Below are 18,709 nucleotides of genomic sequence, written 5' to 3' on the forward strand. Positions count from 1 at the left end.
TGACAATTTTGACAATTTTGACAATTTTGACAATTTTGACAATTTTGACAATTTTGACAATTTTGACAATTTTGACAATTTTGACAATTTTGACAATTTTGACAATTTTGACAATTTTGACAATTTTGACAATTTTGACAATTTTGACAATTTTGACAATTTTGACAATTTTGACAATTTTGACAATTTTGACAATTTTGACAATTTTGACAATTTTGACAATTTTGACAATTTTGACAATTTTGACAATTTTGACAATTTTGACAATTTTGACAATTTTGACAATTTTGACAATTTTGACAATTTTGACAATTTTGACAATTTTGACAATTTTGACAATTTTGACAATTTTGACAATTTTGACAATTTTGACAATTTTGACAATTTTGACAATTTTGACAATCTTGACAATTTTGACAATTTTGACAATTTTGACAATTTCTTTTTTTCATTTTATTTTAAGTATTTTGATAATTTTAGTAATTTTGACAGTATAAATAATTTTTATTTTCTTCTCTCTTTTCCACAGGAGTTCATCTTCGACTGCATGGACAAGATGGAGGCCCTGTTCCAGGAGCAGCGCCGCCGGTTGCCCCAGTCGGTGCACATCGCGTCCGCGACGGCCACGATCGTGTCCGCGGCCACAACCACCCAGTCGTCGTCACACCTGCAAACGCCCTGCGTCAACCTCAAGGCCAGCTCGACCACGCCCACGGACGTGCAGGACATTGACTTCTAGAGACTGTGCGGATGGGGTTGGATCACAGTAGGCTAGGTTTGCGCTACCGGCCGCTAGGTGGCAGGCAGAAAACAACCAAAATGGCGGGGCCCACCCAGCAGGGGGGAGAAAAATATACAACTTTTGGTGCTATATTATACATTTATAAATTTAAGGTAAACAAACAAACGCGGAATCGACAAAAAAAAAACGAATCCGGTGAGGAGTCGCAGGCGGCGAGTCGAACCGGAGAGCTGTCAAACGGGAAAGTGCGGGCGCCATTTTGGTTGTTTCGCCGTTCACCGGAAGGAACACGGGGGAAAGTGAAACACTGACAGAGAGAGAGGGAGACAGCAAATGGAACTGCGATATTTTTTTACGTTACAAAAACGCGTAGCAAGCGAAGAAAAGTAAGAAACTGAATTAAAAACCATCTGAAATAATGGCATTTAAGGTAGGAGTTTGAGGTTAGAAAGGAAGGAGCAAAGTTAATTGTTAAAGAAAACACAAACACACACAACTGAAGATTTCTGAAAGATTTCGTGTGCTTCCTAGAATGAAAGAGAGAGATGTTTTCCGCTGGAAAATGCGCCCAAACACACAAAAATATTCTTATATATTTTTATTAGTCTTTGTACATACTAGCAACGTAAGCAGCAGCCAGTGCACAAACACACACACACAATACCTAGTGGATAGTAAGTAATAAAGAAGTTGGAAATATCGGAAAAAAGAGTTGAAACTTTAACAACACGCGCAAATGGTGGCGATGAAAGTTTGTGCTGAGAAATTGGAAATGCATTTTTTTAGATTTTGTGAGGTAAAACAATCACAATTTGTGAGTGTAAGGTGACAAGCAAGTTTGCCATAGTCTGATACCCCCTTGAGTTAGATCGTATCTAACGAATTCGAGTGATTTTTGTTGACTTTTATTTGTCAAATGTCAACTTGAAATATTTCATCCAATTTGTGCGATGAAATCTTTCATGAAATCCACCAAATTTGTATTTGGCTAAGTTGATTTTAGTTGTATTGTTAAGGTGACAACCAAGCTGTCAAAAAGAACAATTTCCGGGCAAATTTCAAAAGTATCAATAGAATTCAGAGTAGTTTTGTTAATTTGATTTGGTTAACTGCGGTGGATTTTCTTGAAATGATTCGAACTGTCAAAAATCCACCAAAGCATCCATCGGTGGAACTTTTCTACCACAGTTTTGTGTGCGATCAATGTGGTAGATGCTTTGGTGGATTTTTGACAGTTCGAATTATTTCAAGAAAATCCACCGCGGTTAACCGAATCAAATTAACAAAAGTACTCAGCTTTACGAGCTAAATATTTTTCGCCAGCTGACAGGTTCGCCGTACCTCATAATATTGCATGTATCTTGCATGCACATTTGAAATTGCTCAGTTTTCGTCATAACCTAACTCACCCAAAAATGAGTAAAAAGGTCAACTGTCAGATTTAAGCGAAATTCTCCCAGAATTAAACGAATATTGAGTGAAATTTGCCCAGATCTGAGTGAAATTCACCCGAATCTGACAGTTGCCTTATTTGCTCAATTTTGAGTAGATTCGGTTTTGATTAAAACTAAGTGATTTTAAAAGAGGTTGTGTGCAATGTAGAAAAATTGACAGCTTAAGAGAAGATTTGTTTTGTGAACATTTTTTTGTAATTTTGAATCAAAAAAGGAGCTTTCAAAATGCAGTATAATGTTTCCCAAACTGGGTTAAAATTATTTTTTTAATTCGCTAAGCAAAATTGTAATTTCTTTGGTATAAATTTTAATGGAACCACTACTTAATATTCGAATGAAGATTCCTCAGAATGAGTGACAATGAAGAAGTTTTTCAATAATTCCTGAGAAGGTGTGATTTTGACGAAATCTTTATGATTTTATTTGAAGAAAAAAATTATTTCAAATGAGTGTGTAAAATATTTGATTCAATAAAATTACACGCTTATCTACGACAACTTATTTCTTGTCAAAATGATAGGAACCAGATTTGACTCATTTTTCGGCGAAGGTCACTCAAAATTACACAATTTCATAAGATTTTTTTTTCAAATAATGAATTTTGTATACACTGTCAAAATTTTGTCCAAACTTTAAAATTCTAAACGTACCCATCAAAACGATCAAAGCTGATTTTTTGATCTTTATTTTCCTTTCCATGAAAATAAATAAAATAAACAAGACAATTTAAAACTAATTTGAGAATCGTATTATTTTGAACATTTTCTGAATTAGTTTTCAAAAGAACGCTAGTGCCACCGCTAGCTGCGGTAATAATTTGCATTTTCCTCTAAAACAAAGCGAAATTTCATGGTTTTTGTGCCTAGATATTTTGATGGACGTAATGGTATTAAATCTGAAGCATTTTTATTATCTTTTTCAGTAAATAAATCGATAATCGATCTAAAGGCTGCTTTATTTACAAACAGCTATTGCGTCCTTTTCAAAACTTACCAATGATTGTGAGTGATTTGCACACATGTCAAAAATTACACAAATTTCGATATGACAGAACTTTCTTCCAAAAAAATCTTTACTGAAGGGCGTTTTAGGCTATGACAAACAAACAAACTCATTTTTTGACAGTTTGGCAGTTTGCCTGCTTTGTTTGTTTGCCTGCATTTGTTTGCAGAAACGTCAGGCTTTGCTTGCGAGATACTTGCAAAAAAAAAATTTTGGCGATTTTTGACAACTGTCAAACACAGAAAAGTGCGAGTTTGTTTGTTTGACGTAGTCTTATACCTCCTTGAGTTAGTTCGTATTTACTGAATTCTGAGTGATTTATTGTTGACTTTTGATTGACAATTGTCAGCTTGAAATATTTCATCAAATTTGTGGGATGAAATGTTTCAAACAAATCCACCAAATTTGTGTTTGGCTAAGTTGTTTATGCGTTCTGACAGATGATGATGCAGCTTTGCACGCTGCAATAAATCAAGTCAAAACCGAGTTTAATCAAACTGAAATTAACTTTTCAAGTACTTTATTAATTCAAATTGATGCAAAAGAAAACCCTCCAATCGAAATTTCCAGCACACTTTCCACCGCCCCCATTTGTGTCGCATTTTTTCTTAAATGGGGAAAGCATATTATTACGCTTTATTGTTACGAGGGTGAATTTCCGCACGCACAGGAATAACGGTGAGTTTGGAGCGATCGGCTCACTCGATTCGGGACGCATCGCCAGTTTTAAAACTTGGAGCTTCCCAGCTAGAAAAAAACGAAGCAGCTGCTTTCCTTACAAAAAAAAAAAAAATAAAGAAATGAAGCAGGAATCAATATAACCAAGCACAAAGCAAATCGCAAGACTGTTCTGAACGGTTCCTCATAATTACGTGTTATTTTGTTGTTGAGTAAAGTTCTTTTGTTTGTAGTGTGGTGCGCAAGTAGTGGAGGAAGAGAACAATACGCTTAAGGGAGGAGGAGAAACGCACACGCACACACGAGCACACTTTCTCACAAATCCAAACAAATGAAAGCTCACAACTGCAGCAATTAATAAAAAAAAACTGGAGAGAAAAAGACCAGCAGCATTTCAAACAAAACAAATAAGCAAACTGTATAGTCAATAGTAAGAGAGAACGCATCGAGAATCATATATACTAAAAGATAAAGAGAATAAGATGAAACTAAGTAAAAGTTCCTTTAAAAAACAAAATGCTGAGCGAAAGATTTCAACCGCTGCACAAGGGGGGGACCCCAAACATGATTTGAAATGTTTCAAACGCGCGACAATCTGATGAAATTGATTCTTAACATTTTACGCACAAATACAAACAAAAGTAAGTTAAAAAAAACAGTGACAAAGTCAAGTGCCTTAGAAAGTATCATATCAATTTGTGTAATTATTATTTTATAAAGAAGATATTTTGAAATGAAACTGCGCAAACGTTTGCATGGAAACGCGTAGCCCATAGTCACAAAAAGAATACAACATTTTAGCTTCGTAAGGCTTCGGTTTAAGTATACCCACTAGGAATCTTCCAAACAATCTAACTATCTTCCCCTCACCGTGTAAATATTGAAATCGAGGGGGAGACAAGCTGACACTTAAAGAAAAAAAAGAAATGAAACAAATCCAGTCTTCCAAACAGAGCTAGGGTACAGATCAAACAGAGGGCACGATCGCAAAATGAACGAAAATTAAAAAAATCAACTGCCAATAGTTTAGAGAAAAAAACAAAAATATGACAATAAAATCAACACTGAAAACAGCACACCGATCCACGTACAACAATAGTTTTTACAATAGTCAACCCCCACCCAAAAAAAAACAAACAAAACTGAAAGCCAGTCTTCCAAAGGTAAACTGTAAATAGTGGTCCTTTTACCTTGCCAAAATGCACTCACTCACTCACTTACTCACTCCACATACACACACTCAAGCCAGCAATGCAATAGAATTAATCCACCCTTACCCCCACCCCTTTGTAACGCATGCAATCAATCAAGTGTCCTTATCTAGGGTAGTTTAGTAGATTGCGAATCAAAGTAGAAACAAAAAAAAACAAGCGAAATTTTGGCAATTTATGATACGCACTAAGCATGTATTTTAGTGTGAGCTGTTAGGAAACAAAAAAAAACGCCTGGAATGAAAATTAAAAAAAAGAAGACGTATTGTATTTTATCAGCAGAAAGCGAAACAAAACAAACAAACAAACAAAACAAAAAAATCAGTCAATTAACTGTTTTTATTACGAATTATCAATGGGAAAACGTAACTCCAATAAAGTCCAATCATTTATTGAACAACAAATTTTCTGAGTTCTTTGTTCTGATTAGAGAATATCACAATTTAACATCCACCCTAATTGTTTTTTAATTTCGGTTGTCAAACTTGGCTTGCTTTACCTGTCATTCGCGAAGACGAAACGGTCCACCTTTTATCGCTAACACAAGTTGGAAAGTACTTTTGCTTCAGTGAAAAGAGACAGCCATGAGCGAATTCGATCTTTTTTTAATTTTATTTTTTGTATTTTTAACCCGACAGAAACTTATTTGGTGCCTTCGTTATGCCCAAAGAAGCCATTTTGCATCATTAGTATATCCATATATTTTTCCAAACAAATTTGGCAGCTGTCCATACAAAAATGATGTATGAAAATTAAGAAGTCTGTATCATTTGAAGGAATTTTTTGATCGATTTGGTGTCTTCGGCAAAGTTGTAGGTATGGATAAGGACTACCATTTTTTTGGTGAATTTAAATTTCTTTTTTTTTCACCAAAATTTGATTTGCAAAAAAAAACAATATTTTATTTTTCTGGGGACATCAATTGCCAACTTTTCAGAAACTTCCAGAATAGCCTCAAAATCTTTGATCAAGTTATGAATTTTTGAATCAATACCGATTTTTTCAAAGAGATCGAAATATTGGTCGCAAAAAATTTTAACTTCATTTTTCGATGTAAAATCGAATTTGCAATCAAAAAGTACTTCAGAGCAAACATGTTATCCTACGCTTATAGAAGCCACTTTTATGTATATGAAGTTTCACACTATAATGTCATTTGAGAAGGCTGTATTGCTATTGCTGTATCTCGAAGCATCGTATCAAAAAGTGGTCAAAGACAAACTTGTAGGAAATTAGATGGGCTTTCTTGAAAAAAAAAAACACTGAAAGAAAAAAAAACATGCCACTTCTATGAGATTTTTTGATTTTTAAGTTTAAAAGTCAATTTGTAAAAAAAACATGTTTTAAGGTACGATCAATGTGATTAATAGGGTGGGTACGTTTTTCAAAAAGTTCTCGGATCAAGTTTTAGTATGGTTCCCCCTGTAGGGCATGCCCATAGGGACTTTCATGCCAAATATCAGCTCATTTGGTTGTAAACTGGCTGCGCGCATCAGGGTTAAAGTTTACATGGGAATTACTATGGGAAATTGGAACTTTTTGTTCAAACGCTCCTACAGGTCTGGGAAAATCACGCGCCAACTTCTGGTATGGTCAGGCCTATGGGGAATGGTCTGGAGAACACTTTTCCCGAAGAGAGCATGTGGATTCGTTGTCCCTAGACCTGGCGCATCGGCAAACAATCCGATGTCTCCGGAATCAACGGTTTTCCCTCAAAAAGCAACAAAGTTTCCTTAGCATGCTATGAAAGCTCGATGAACACCGCGACGCCATACGTCAGGCAGCTACCACGTGGTTGAAAAATTCGCAAAAAAATACAAATTTGCTATGCAAAGATTCTGAATTCGACTAAATAATATCAGGATTACTCGAAATGATCATTTTCTAGTTACCAGAAGGTTTGCAATTGAATATTCCAGCCATTTCTCACCCACGTGGTAGCTATCTGACATATGGCGTCGCGGTGTTCATCAAACTTTCATAGCATGCTAAGGAAAATTTGATGTTTTTTGAGGGAAAACCGTTGATTCCGGAGACATCGGATTGTTTGCCGATGCGCCAGGTCTAGGGACAACGAATCCATATGCTCTCTTCGGGAAAAGTGTTCTCCAGACCATTCCCCATAGGCCTGACCATACCAGAAGTTGGCGCGTGATTTTCCCAGACCTGTAGGAGCGTTTGAACAAAAAGTTCCAATTTCCCATAGGAATTCCCATGTAAACTTTAACCCTGATGCGCGCAGCCAGTTTACAGCCAAATGAGCTGATATTTGGCATGAAAGTCCCTATGGGCATGTCCTACAGGGGGAACCATACTAAAACTTGATCCGAGAACTTTTTGAAAAACGTACCCACCCTAGTGATTAACCTTCTATCTGTGAGCCAATACTTCCAATTGAAATGCTTTCAAAGGCAAAAATATGGGAAATTGGACGAGCTTTCCGGTAAAAATGTTTTCGAGACTGAAAAATCAAGTCTGTCAAATAGAAATTTATCAACATTTTTATTTTTAAAATCGCTGTGACTTCACAAGAATTGGACTAAGGACAATGGTCAATATGGAGACTTTTATGTAAGATTGTCTGGGGAATCGATTCTCACTATCGGTTTTTGAAAATTCTGACGTTTAGACCTTTTTTCAGAAAAAAAAACAGTTTTAGTGTATGATTTTTGTATTTTTTTCGTGAGTATTTTTGTTACATTTTAGGCTATTTATTCAAAAACTTTGAACGAAAAAAAACGTGACATCACCTTCAAATTTAACTTTTAATCATAAAAATTTAAAAATTTTGCGTGTATTTTACTTTGAGTGTATTTTTTTAGAAAGCCTGTCCAATTTCCTACAAGTTTGTCTTTGACCACTTTTTGATACGATGCAACGGCTTTGAGTTACAGTAATTTTTAAATTACAAAATACAAAAATATTTAAATTACATGCGCCCTTCTCGAATGTCATTTTTGAGTGCAATTGGCTCCATATAAACAAAAATGGCTTATCTAGGCCTAGAATAACAAGTCTAAAAAGTTTCATTGAAATCGGAGAGGGTCAGGTACAAAAGTTCCAGAAAATATCTTGATTTAAGCTGGAATTGCTCTATTAAACCCTAATTGGAATTTACAAAAAATAAACGTATAGAAGATTTCACTCGTGGCAAAATTTGTGGCCACACTTTGAAATTTTTTAAAAGATACCTTTTTTAACCATTTAGAAAACATAAAGAAAATCGAATATGTAATGTAAGGATATTTTAGATTTTTGGTTGATATAAAAGAATCGCTTTTAAATGCAATTTATGAATCATAATAAAGATTGAATCATTCAGAAAACCACATAAAAAATGAAAAAAAATGTGTAGTTTCGTTTATAATCGTGCAAGTTATGATCTTAATTTTTCTTCGCAAAGTGTCACAAGTGTGCATGATCATTTTAATGATAAATTGGTCCATGTCACAAGTGCGTTTTGCGATATTCGGGAAACGGAAGCGAATTTCCAAAATCGGATTAAAGCATTAAAGCAAAGCAGTAGTGTTTTTTAAGTATGGCAAAACGTCATCATTAACTCATTTTCGACCAAAATGGTCGTTGTCTCAAGACAGCACCACGGCGTGTTTTCTAGAACAAACATTTCAGGAAAAAATAGTCATCGCTACTTTCAAATGTGTCTTATAGGAAATTTTCTCAGCTTTCCAATGCTTATAAGAGCGAAATGTTTCATCGGGAAATTTCTGAGATATTTCTATTTTAAGTTTTTTGGTTTTAAATTCCTTTATTATTTATTGGAAATTTTATACTACCTGTTCAGAAAAATTATCAAATGATTAGTTTCATGTGTCATTTACTCATCAAAATGTGTAGAAAAAGGACAAGAAACCACTTTGTAGAAGGTTGCAAACCGTTAAACATTTTGAAAATTATGTTTTGTCTGAGTTTTTGCATGCATGGAATTTATTCATAAATTAAAATCATAAAACAGTGTAAAAATATATTTTATTAAAGAACTATTAGATTATTACATATTTTTTGAGTTCAAATATCACGTGTCTGCTCTGATTTAGTTTGTTCAACCGAAACTTTGGCAGGTCTGTGATTATTAATGGTATTATTGAATTTCAATGAATAAATTTGATATTTTTCTAAGCAAACATTAACAATAAATACAAATATGATTCAAAATCGAAAATGTACTACATATTACTGTTGCAAGCTTCAAAAGGCATATTTTCATGAGTATAAAATAAAGATAAAATTTTATAAAATGTTTTCTGTTGCAAATGCATTTAAAAGTAGCAATAAAACTCGAGTCTTTCAATTCAGAATGCAGAAAACACCGTCACAATTTTTTTAACATTATTTTAACAAAAAAAAATCAAACAGAAACTTTTTTTCGAAACTATTTGAACAAAAATCAAGAAATATTTTTTTTAAGATGAGACTGAAGATGAGAGTCTTAAAAACTTCTAAAATATTGGTAATTTCTTGATCATTTAATACAAACAAACTAAAACAATTATTTCATATTAATGAAAAGTATTTCTCCTAAAGCTTGCAACGGTAGTTTGCAGTTTAATTTCGAGTATTAAACATGTTTTGTATCCATGTAACTGGTTAATGTTTGATTAAGGAAATATTATATTTATTCATAAAAATCTTGTAATACACTGTCAATCTCAAACCTGTACAAATTGCGGTTATAGCAGCTAATCCCAAACTGAAACAGAGCAGACCGTTGTTATTTGTACACAACAATTTTGTAATAATCTATTTGTTCTTGTGAAAATGATATTTTAATGCGGTTTAATGATTTTAATTTCTGAATAAATCCCACATATTGAAAAATTCGGTTAAAACTTCAATTTCAAAATGTTTAGCGGTTTGCAACCTTGTACAAAGTTGTTTCTTGTCTTATTTTGCACCTTTTGATGAGTAAACGACACATGAAACACATCATTTGACAAGTTTTCTGGACTGTTATTTAAAAGTTTCCAATAAATGATTAAGGATTTTAAAACAAATAACTTATAATAGCGATATCTCTGAAATTTCCCGATGAAACATTTCGCTCTTAGAAGCATTGGAAAGCTGAGAAAATTTCCTATAAGACACATTTGAAAGTGGCGATGACTATTTTTTCTCCTTAAGGTTGCCCAGAAAACACGCCGTGGCACACAACACAACGATATGTTTATTTTCTTACTTTCATCATCAAGTTAAAGTTGTAAGAACCCATTTTAGTCAAATTTGAGTTGTTGATTGCATATTAGCATACGAAATACATTTTTCCAAGAGTTCATCATCGCCATTTTGGCCGACATCTTGGATTCAAATGTTTAATAAATTTAAATCATATTTGGGGTCATATTTAAGGTCAATAATCCAAAACTAAATTTGGAGATTCGATTATCCGAAGAGCATTCTTTCCGATGCCTTCGGATAATCTAGTCTGGACTAAATTCATACAATTTTGAACACATAAAATAAACTAATATTCCGTCAACAGAAGCAAATCGGGACTACAGTTTGAATAGGGATAGCAGATTTAAAAGCACTTAAAAGCATGAAATTTGGAAAAACGATGCACTATTTTTGTCGTTCTATGTCTGTTCTATCCTAAACTAATAAAAAAATCTATATGTTGTGCAGTAACAAGGCTAAAACTGCTGTCCCTATTCACCCCATGCGCCCATTCCGTCGTAGATGACGGTAGCTTTCTGCTTACTCCTAAAAAACTCAGTAAAAATCATAAACCCGTGGCGCCTCCACCTACCATCACAGCAAGCCATGCGTCTCCACTGAAACATTTCAACTGCTCGAACTCGAACTGCTTGACGGAGCTAGCTTGCGCGCAATGTTGCATGCAACGTTCGGCACGAAATTCCACCAGAGGCATCCGTTTATTTGAAATTTAAAGTGCTTTCGAATAGAAACTTGAGGAAAAGACAGTTTTAACATTTAAAATACATTTATTAATTTTCTTGTTTTTTTATGTTCTCAGGACTATGTATCAACTTGTTTCATGTCTTCCTGCTTGACGCTCGCTCTCTTTTTTCACACTTTCGTTACGATTTTACGTTTCGCTTTTCCTGTTTTTTTTTCTCCTTCTCCTATCTCTTCACAACAATTACCTTCCACTGCGCTTCCTTCTCATATTCCTGTTTTTTAGTGAATGTTTCGTTCTTTTTTTCCTTTTTGGTTTCAACTATGTTTTGTATTTTTTGTTTGTTTTTTATTCATTTTAATTCCTCACAGCATTTTGGTTTCTTGTCAAAGTTTTTCTTTAAGTGTATTCGATTTTTCCTCTTTTTTTACTTTTCACCCTCCCATTCAGTATTTGTGTGTGTGTGTGTGTGTTTTTTATTTGTGTTTCACTAACGTTTCTGTTTTTTCCCCACTCTCTCTCTTTTCGCGCTTTATTCATTTTGTTATTTTCTATAAAAATGAAAAGAACATTTTCTTCTTCTTCAGTGACTCACGCGCACACGCGCGCCCTCTCTCTCCAACTCTCTTCCACTTTAACCTCTCTCTTTTCCACTAATTTTCACTCACTCAGCGAGTGACGTCACGATTTCCGTGTGCGTGTGCGTGTGAGAGAGATTTTCGGGCGTGACAAAAAGAGACTTTTTATTTACTTTTTGCTCAATTGACGGCACACATCCAACCAAAAACTTAAAAATTGTCTTTTTTTATGTTTGTCTCTTTGAAAAAATATATAGTTTTTTACGTGCTAGAAGTCGATAGTTCGTTCCATAAACCTGGAGGCAAGTTTATGGGTTTTTTTCTCTCTCCCTCTCTCTCTTTCGACTTCCGGGTTGGATGTGTGTGTGTTTTTGGTTTACTTACGAACTAACCCCGCTGCTCTCACTCTCTTTAGTTGTGCGCGCTCTCCCTCTCTTTTGAGCTCGCAAGTGAGTGAGACGGGGAGACAGAGTTTGACTCTTGTTTACTTTTCCCTTGTTTTGTTTTTTATTTCTTTTTTGGATTTTTGTTTAGTAAAAATTAGATTCTTTCAATCCGTTTTCATTCTTTGTGTTTCATTTAAAATGTGTTTTAATCGCATTTTCCTTCGTTTTCTTATAAAAAATAAAGTATTTGTGGTTGCCCGTTCCGTATGTTTACAATTGTTCAAACTCAGTAAATAAACATTTTGCATAACAACATGATATAAAGACCCGGTTTGGGGATCTTGCCTGTTTGTCTTTTTAAATTTCTGTGTTGCCAGCAGTGCAGTGAAAGCCAATTGCCCTCGCACTTCTTTTCTTCTGTTTCGATAATTTTGCTTTGCAGTAAGTATATAAATATAATCTTTCTTTTCTCTTTGTTTTCATTTCTACTTCCCCTGCAAACCGGTTTTCAGCAATTCCCAAATGTGGGCAAATCTCTTTGTAGTTACTTTTAGTACTTTCGTTTTTCGCTAAACCTTTTTTTACCTAACTCCCTCCCTCGCATTTGCTCCATTCGCTAGTGTTTTTGTTTATTTCGATATAAAAAAGTAAAAAATAAAAACATTCATCAACCTGTTCACATTTGCATGCACTAAAACGCGCACCTGAATAGGATCAATGTGGATAACGGAAAGAAAACAATAAAACAACAACAACAAAAAAGGTAAACAAAACCACAAACTTAAAGCGTTTGTTTACACACTTTTGTTTAGCCCCGTCCTGTGACGTCAAACGTCATTGGCGGCGCGTGGAGCTCGTGGGAGGAGCTAAGTGACCGGCCTGCCCTGTTTTGAGCCCAGACGGCTTGCTGCGATCGGCCTTAGGTCGTCCCGCTCCCGCGCACGCGCGCGTTCTCTTGTCTGACGTTTCTTTGCGGTTTGTTTTTGTTTTGGTTTGTCATGTTTTCGGCATTTGATTTTTCTTTTATATTGTCAAATTTATACAGTGATATATGAGCAAATTTATGTTTTTATTTGTTTTTTTATGCTTACCTTTTTTTTTAAAGTTTGTTCAAATGACAGATCTCGAAAAGAATTAAAGTTGAAGGTTGGCAACTCTGCGAAGAGTTTGACTTTGAAAGGTTCCATTCCAAGATTTGCTCTAACATTTACGCTTAAAAAATATTTCACAAAAATCACCGGTTTGAGCAAATTCCGCAATATTTAATATTGCATCATTTGTTGAAATGGAAAGCAAGATTTTGTTAAATTAACTAGAAAAAATATATCTTTAAATCCCATTATGTTCCTTGTATCACACAAACTTTTAGACTCATATCAACAATACAGAGTAAAACCCAGGAGCAAATCAGTCTTGTATCCATTTAGTGAAAATATCAATTTCTTAAAAAATGTCCATCATTTTGTTTACATTTTACTTCATATATAGTGAGCGGATAGTTTTTGTTTTGTTTTTACACTTTTCGCCTCAAAACCAGGCGAGCGTGCATCGAACTGTCACGCGCGAGCAGCCTTGCACGTCAGTTTGACAGCAGCTGTCAAACTGGCTGCGCATCAACCGGTCAGCGGTGGGAGAGTTTTGGAGACCTCCCACGCAAGCTGATCGATCGGCGACGGCGTCATGGCCTACTGTGCACGCGCACCCGACACACGGCTCCACCCCGCTTTGTTTGGCTAGTTTTGGCACAATGTTTCACGTGTGTGTGTGTGTTTACTTCTTGTTTTTGCATTTATAACTTTTGCATCATTCTCCTGCTTTAATTTGTTTTTGTTTTTTCAACCGATTTCAATGACTTGTTCACTGCAACTTTTTTTCTGGAGAGTATTCTTATGTACACTAGCTTGTTTTTGTTTGTTTTACTTTTAGGTAATAATTATCCTACGCTTTTACTCTTTTTTACTGTTCTTTTTTGCAGCTTCAAACTTTCTTAAGTGTAATTTTATCTGTCAGTAAAAAATCGTATTCCTAGCAAACGATTAGAGTTTTCATAACCCACCTCAAATTGTCCCCCTCCATCTTTTCAGTAAAGTTCAAACTTTTCACATTCCACCTAGTTTCTAAACTTTTCGTTTATTTATAGAAGATGCTCCAAGGAGGCCACCAAAACAATGTAAACAGCGTTTTGTTTACACTATTTTTGACGTGCCAATGTTTTCCCCTCCTAACACACATTTTTTAAACTGTGGAATTTTAATAAATTATCAAATTTTACAAAATAAAACTCATTTTGTGCAACTTTCTTTCCACAAACTTGAAATTTTCTACAAATTTGCTTTAAAAATATTATTGAAAAGAGTCAAAATAAAAATTACAACAACAAATAATAATTCAAGTCAGTAAAATCACCCCCTTCTGGCAACCCGGTCTGGAGCCAGCCGGGCTGCCAGCCCGCAAGTCCAGTAAACTAAACTCTTCGCTCGAACGTCGTCACACAGCCATGTTGTCTCTCGTCGCTTGAACGCAGTAACCGTACCAGCAACAAAAAAAAATCAAAACAAAAGCGCATAGCCTACTGCTTTGAGTGGCGCTCAACTGTCAAACGAAAGTGTATTTTTGTGTTTGCGGAAACGAAAAATTCCCCCTTATTTTGCGGTTTATTACTATGTTGGAGTAATATTACACTGTCTTGTTCTTTTTTTGAGTTTTTCCCTCCTCTCATTAATCGCAGGATATGTATAAAAAACTAGAAATATATAAAACATCCATATATATTGTGTTTGTTTTTTTTTGTTTTTGCCTTAATGTCAACAGTATTAACGACTGCGTTTATCCTATGGAATATTATGTCATTTTGCATTCTGAAGCACCGCGAAACGAAATCTTGTAAACAAAGAAACCCGAAAACTTGCTCGGTTTCTCCGAGCAGTGTGTTGTGTCACTGAATGTGTGTGTGTGTGGGTTGATTAGTTCTGCTTTACAGTGTACTCGCTAGCTGTCATTGTTACTTTTTTGTTCTATTTGTTAATCATTATTTTTTGCTGTTAATTTTGTTTTTGTTTACTATAGTTTTGCGATCTCTGTGTTTGTTTTTCTTTTTCGGAAAATAACTTCGATTAGGTTCGTAAAATTACAACCAGTTTTGTTTTGTAACCACACTCACACTCTATTTTCAGAGAGGATAGCAATGTTGTGTTTTTTTGGTGAGTCTCGGTGTTTGTAATGAAAAGTCTGGAAATGTACTCTTGCAGAAAAATTGTTTTGTTGATTTTCCCAGCTAGAACTATCATGGCCAACTTTGATCGACCAGTTGACAGTCCATCAGTTTGGCTGTTTTTCTACTAACAACTCCCCTTTTTACAACTTTTGTTATTTTCTTATGACCTCTTGTTGAATTCATAAGAAAGAAGTGTGTTTTATTTCACCTTTAAAGTATATTCCCTGCCCTATACAAAAAATAGTGATAAAAATAACATGTTTGCTTGTAGTTCTTTGTGTGTTTACGTTTTTGTTTAGCATTTACTCTTAGTTTGTGTTTGTTTGTCAATTGCTCAACCTTGGGTTTCGTTTATTTTTAGAGTGTAGTTGTGTTAGCTTGTTTCGTTCTAGCGTAGCTGCCTTGAATTACCGTGAACGTTTCGCTTCAGTGAATATGTTTCATTGATTTGAATGGTTGCATTCTTGATTTTTGTTTGTTTGTTTTCTCGTCATTTTTATTTGTTTTCTTTTGTTAAGTTTGTTGTTTCGGTTTCTTTTGCTACAACTTGCACCGTTGTAGCTTTCTTTTCTAGTTTGTGTTTGTCTCGATTTTGTTGTTTTCTTTCATTTGCCTTTGTTAGCTTATTCGCTTAAACTGGAAGCACTGCCGATGTGGAGGAAATCTGCGACGAAGAGGCCGGCGAAATCAGTGTCGTGGTGGCGGTGCCGTGCGGCAGGCCCAGGTACTTCTCCTCGTAGACACGGTCCTGGTTTTGTGAAAACAAAAGATTGCATGTTAAACTTTTGAAAAACGTCAAAAAAATAGTTGTGTAACCTAAATTTGCATAAACCGTGACAGGTATAAACAAACCATAAAATGATGGAAACTATTTTAGCGTGTTCAATCGTTTGACAGTTGCGGTGATAAACTGACTTGTTTTTGTTAATTTTCATCATCGAATCAGAAAAAGTTTCTCTCGGGATTGAACGTGGGTAACAGTAGGCGTGTAGTGAGAGAGTTGTCAAACGTTTCAACAACGGTCCATAAACAAATTGGTAAGTAATGCCGTTCCCAGCTGTGTAAAAACACCGAAGTTGTAATCACTGTGAAAATACCTGCGCCCGGTCGTACTTGAGCCGCTTCCAGATGGTGTTCCGGCCGCCGCCGCCGCCGCTGCCCTCGCTGCCCGCCGACCCCGGATGGTGGCACATCCCCTCGACGACGCCGTTGTAGTTCGGGTTGGTGAACGTCAGCACGTCACTGCCGCTGCGCGATGTCTTCTTGCTCTGTTTCCGCTTCGAGTTGACGATCAGCACTGTTTAAATAGGGAGGGGATAAAAAAAGTGAGGCGCGGTTAGTGGTGGACACGCTCTGCGGGGGGCGGGGGGTCCACTTGGAATTACTTTTTCAAGAAGGTAGTAGTAGAAGTGGTAGTAGAACAAGGTTCTGTAGTTGGGATGTTACCTAGGATGGCGATCACTACTATTATGAGCAGACCGCCGACGATCGCGATCGCGATGATGACCAGCTGGGCGTGGATCTTGTTCTTGCTGTGGAGCATGGTTGACCCGTTGGATTTGGCCGGTTTCTCCTCGTCCATGGTGGGCGTAATCTCGTCGTTTGTTAGTATCGGCACGTTGAAGGCCGGTTCCAGCCGGCAGTGGGTCTCGTCATCCGGAATGTCCGGACAGCCGCAGACGTAACGCGTTTCGGCAAACAGGCACAGATGGCTGCAGCCACCGTTGTCCTTGGCGCAAGGGTTGATGTCATGCGGCTGGCGACTTCCCGACACGGACCGGATTTCGAGGGCACCTCGCAGTCCGAAACGCACCTCCTCGACGGGAGCGGCCACTCGCTTCGGTGCCCGCAGCACGGATTTGTTGTGCCAGTCGGTCCAGTACATGTAGCCACCGATCAGCGTGAATCCGAACGAATGTGTGGCCTGCGAAATGACCCGCGTACGACGTTTCCCGTCAAAGTCACACATCTCGATCCGATCCTGCTGAGCGTCGGCCCAGTACAGCTTCTTCATGTCAAAATCAATGGCCAGTCCGGTTGGGAAGCCCAACTCCGAATCGATGATACTTCTCCGCTCCGACCCGTCCATGTAGGCCTTCTCAATCCGCGGAGCCTGTCCCCAATCCGCCCAGAACATGAAGCCCCGCTTCGGGTACAAAATGATCGACCTTGGGTCATCCAAACCCCCGGTCAACACCGCCTTCCTGCAACTGCCGTCCAACCTCGAGACCTCAATCTTCTTCAACGCCGCATCCGTCCAGTACAGATTGTCGGCCAACCAGTCAACGGCGATTCCGTTCGGCGTATTCAACCCACTAGCCACGATCACCTTCGAGTCGGAAAAGTTGTTCATGCTGACTCGCCGGATCGCGTCCACGTTGACATCCGCGTAGAAGATGTACATCCGGTCAAAGTGGTAGTCCAACGCGACCACTCCGTGAACTCCATCGATCGGCAGAACCACGTCAAACAGATCCTGGGTGTCCAGCGAGATGCGACCGATGCCGGAGCGAAGCGCCACCAACAGGTACTCCTGAAAAAGGCAAGAAATGATCAACCCACTGCTACCAAAAACCCATCTAAAGCGACTCACATCCGGAACGGTCTTGCACTCCTTGCCACCGGTTTCCCGCATCAACAGTCCCGTCGGACACTTGCACGAGTACCCTTTCGGCTTCCTCAAGCAGAGATGCGAACATCCGCCGTTGTTCTTGCCGCAAGCGGCTTCCGTGTACTCCTCCTGCTCCAGCACGACCTTGACGTCCATCAGATTCTCCAAATCCTTCGCCACCTTCTTGATCTTGCTAATGTTCGTCTTCGAAACCGAGTGCAACGCCTTGGTCATCCAGTCCGTCCAGTACACCATACCTCGCGTAACCGCCAACGCATGCGGATGTGGGATGTTCTCCAGCAGTACCTTCCGCGAGTTGCCGTTCATGTCACACGACTCGATCTTCTTGCTCTTCGAATCGGTCCAGTAGATACGCTTCTCGTGACCATCCACCGCCAACCCACTAATATACCCCAAATCGGTCGTCACGATCGTCTTCCTCCGCTCTCCGTCCATATCGGCCCGCTCGATCACCGGATCCTTCCTCCAATCCGACCAGAACAGATACCCCATGTCGTAGTCCAGCGCGATTCCCCTCGGATGATCCAGATCGTGCCAAACCAGCACCGTCCTCACGCTACCATCCAACTCGCTGCACTCGATCGAGCACCTCCCCGCGTCCGCCCAGTAGATCTTCCGCCCGATCGAGTCCACCACCAAACTGTCCACGCTGTCCATGCTCTCGCTGAGCACCTGCTTGATGCGCATCCCGTTCGGCGACGATCGCATGATCACGTCCTCGATCGTGTCCGCCCAGTACACGTCACCGGTGCGGGCGTCCACGTCCAGCGCCACGGCGTTCGAGATCGGCGGCAGGGGTAGGACCACGTCGATTTGGTAGTCGCTGTCCAGCGAGACTTGCCGGATATCGGTACGGTGCGCGAAGATCAGGTAGTTCGAGGGACCGTCCTTGCACGTTTTGCCGTTGTCCTGAAAGAGTACAATAATTAGTGAGGGG

General features: G+C 37.9%; 2 protein-coding genes across 3 annotated transcripts in view; one reads left to right on the forward strand and one right to left on the reverse strand.

The window, feature by feature from the left end:
* LOC120421074 (G1/S-specific cyclin-D2) overlaps positions 1-5,246 on the forward strand; it is an 83,465-nt gene extending 78,219 nt beyond the window's left edge. The window contains exon 4 of the mRNA XM_052706761.1: positions 530-5,246. Coding sequence (XP_052562721.1) covers positions 530-739 — 210 coding nt within the window. The 3' untranslated portion in view covers positions 740-5,246. The remainder of the gene's footprint in view (positions 1-529) is intronic.
* Positions 5,247-11,209: 5,963 nt separating this feature from the next.
* Positions 11,210-18,709, reverse strand: part of LOC120421071 (low-density lipoprotein receptor-related protein 4) — a 36,540-nt gene continuing 29,040 nt past the window's right edge. Inside the window, exons 6-9 of one of the 2 annotated variants that reach the window (XM_039584216.2) lie at positions 17,734-18,681; positions 16,587-17,673; positions 16,238-16,437; positions 11,210-15,888 (exon numbers count right to left, since the gene is read on the reverse strand). In XM_039584216.2, coding sequence (XP_039440150.1) covers positions 15,772-15,888; positions 16,238-16,437; positions 16,587-17,673; positions 17,734-18,681 — 2,352 coding nt within the window. In that variant the 3' untranslated portion in view covers positions 11,210-15,771. Of the gene's footprint in view, positions 15,889-16,237; positions 16,438-16,525; positions 17,674-17,733; positions 18,682-18,709 lie in introns of those variants that run through there. The other variant, XM_039584217.2, reaches the window with a different exon arrangement.

The sequence above is a fragment of the Culex pipiens genome, chromosome 1 (genome assembly GCF_016801865.2).
Source record: "Culex pipiens pallens isolate TS chromosome 1, TS_CPP_V2, whole genome shotgun sequence".
NCBI lineage: Eukaryota > Metazoa > Arthropoda > Insecta > Diptera > Culicidae > Culex > Culex pipiens.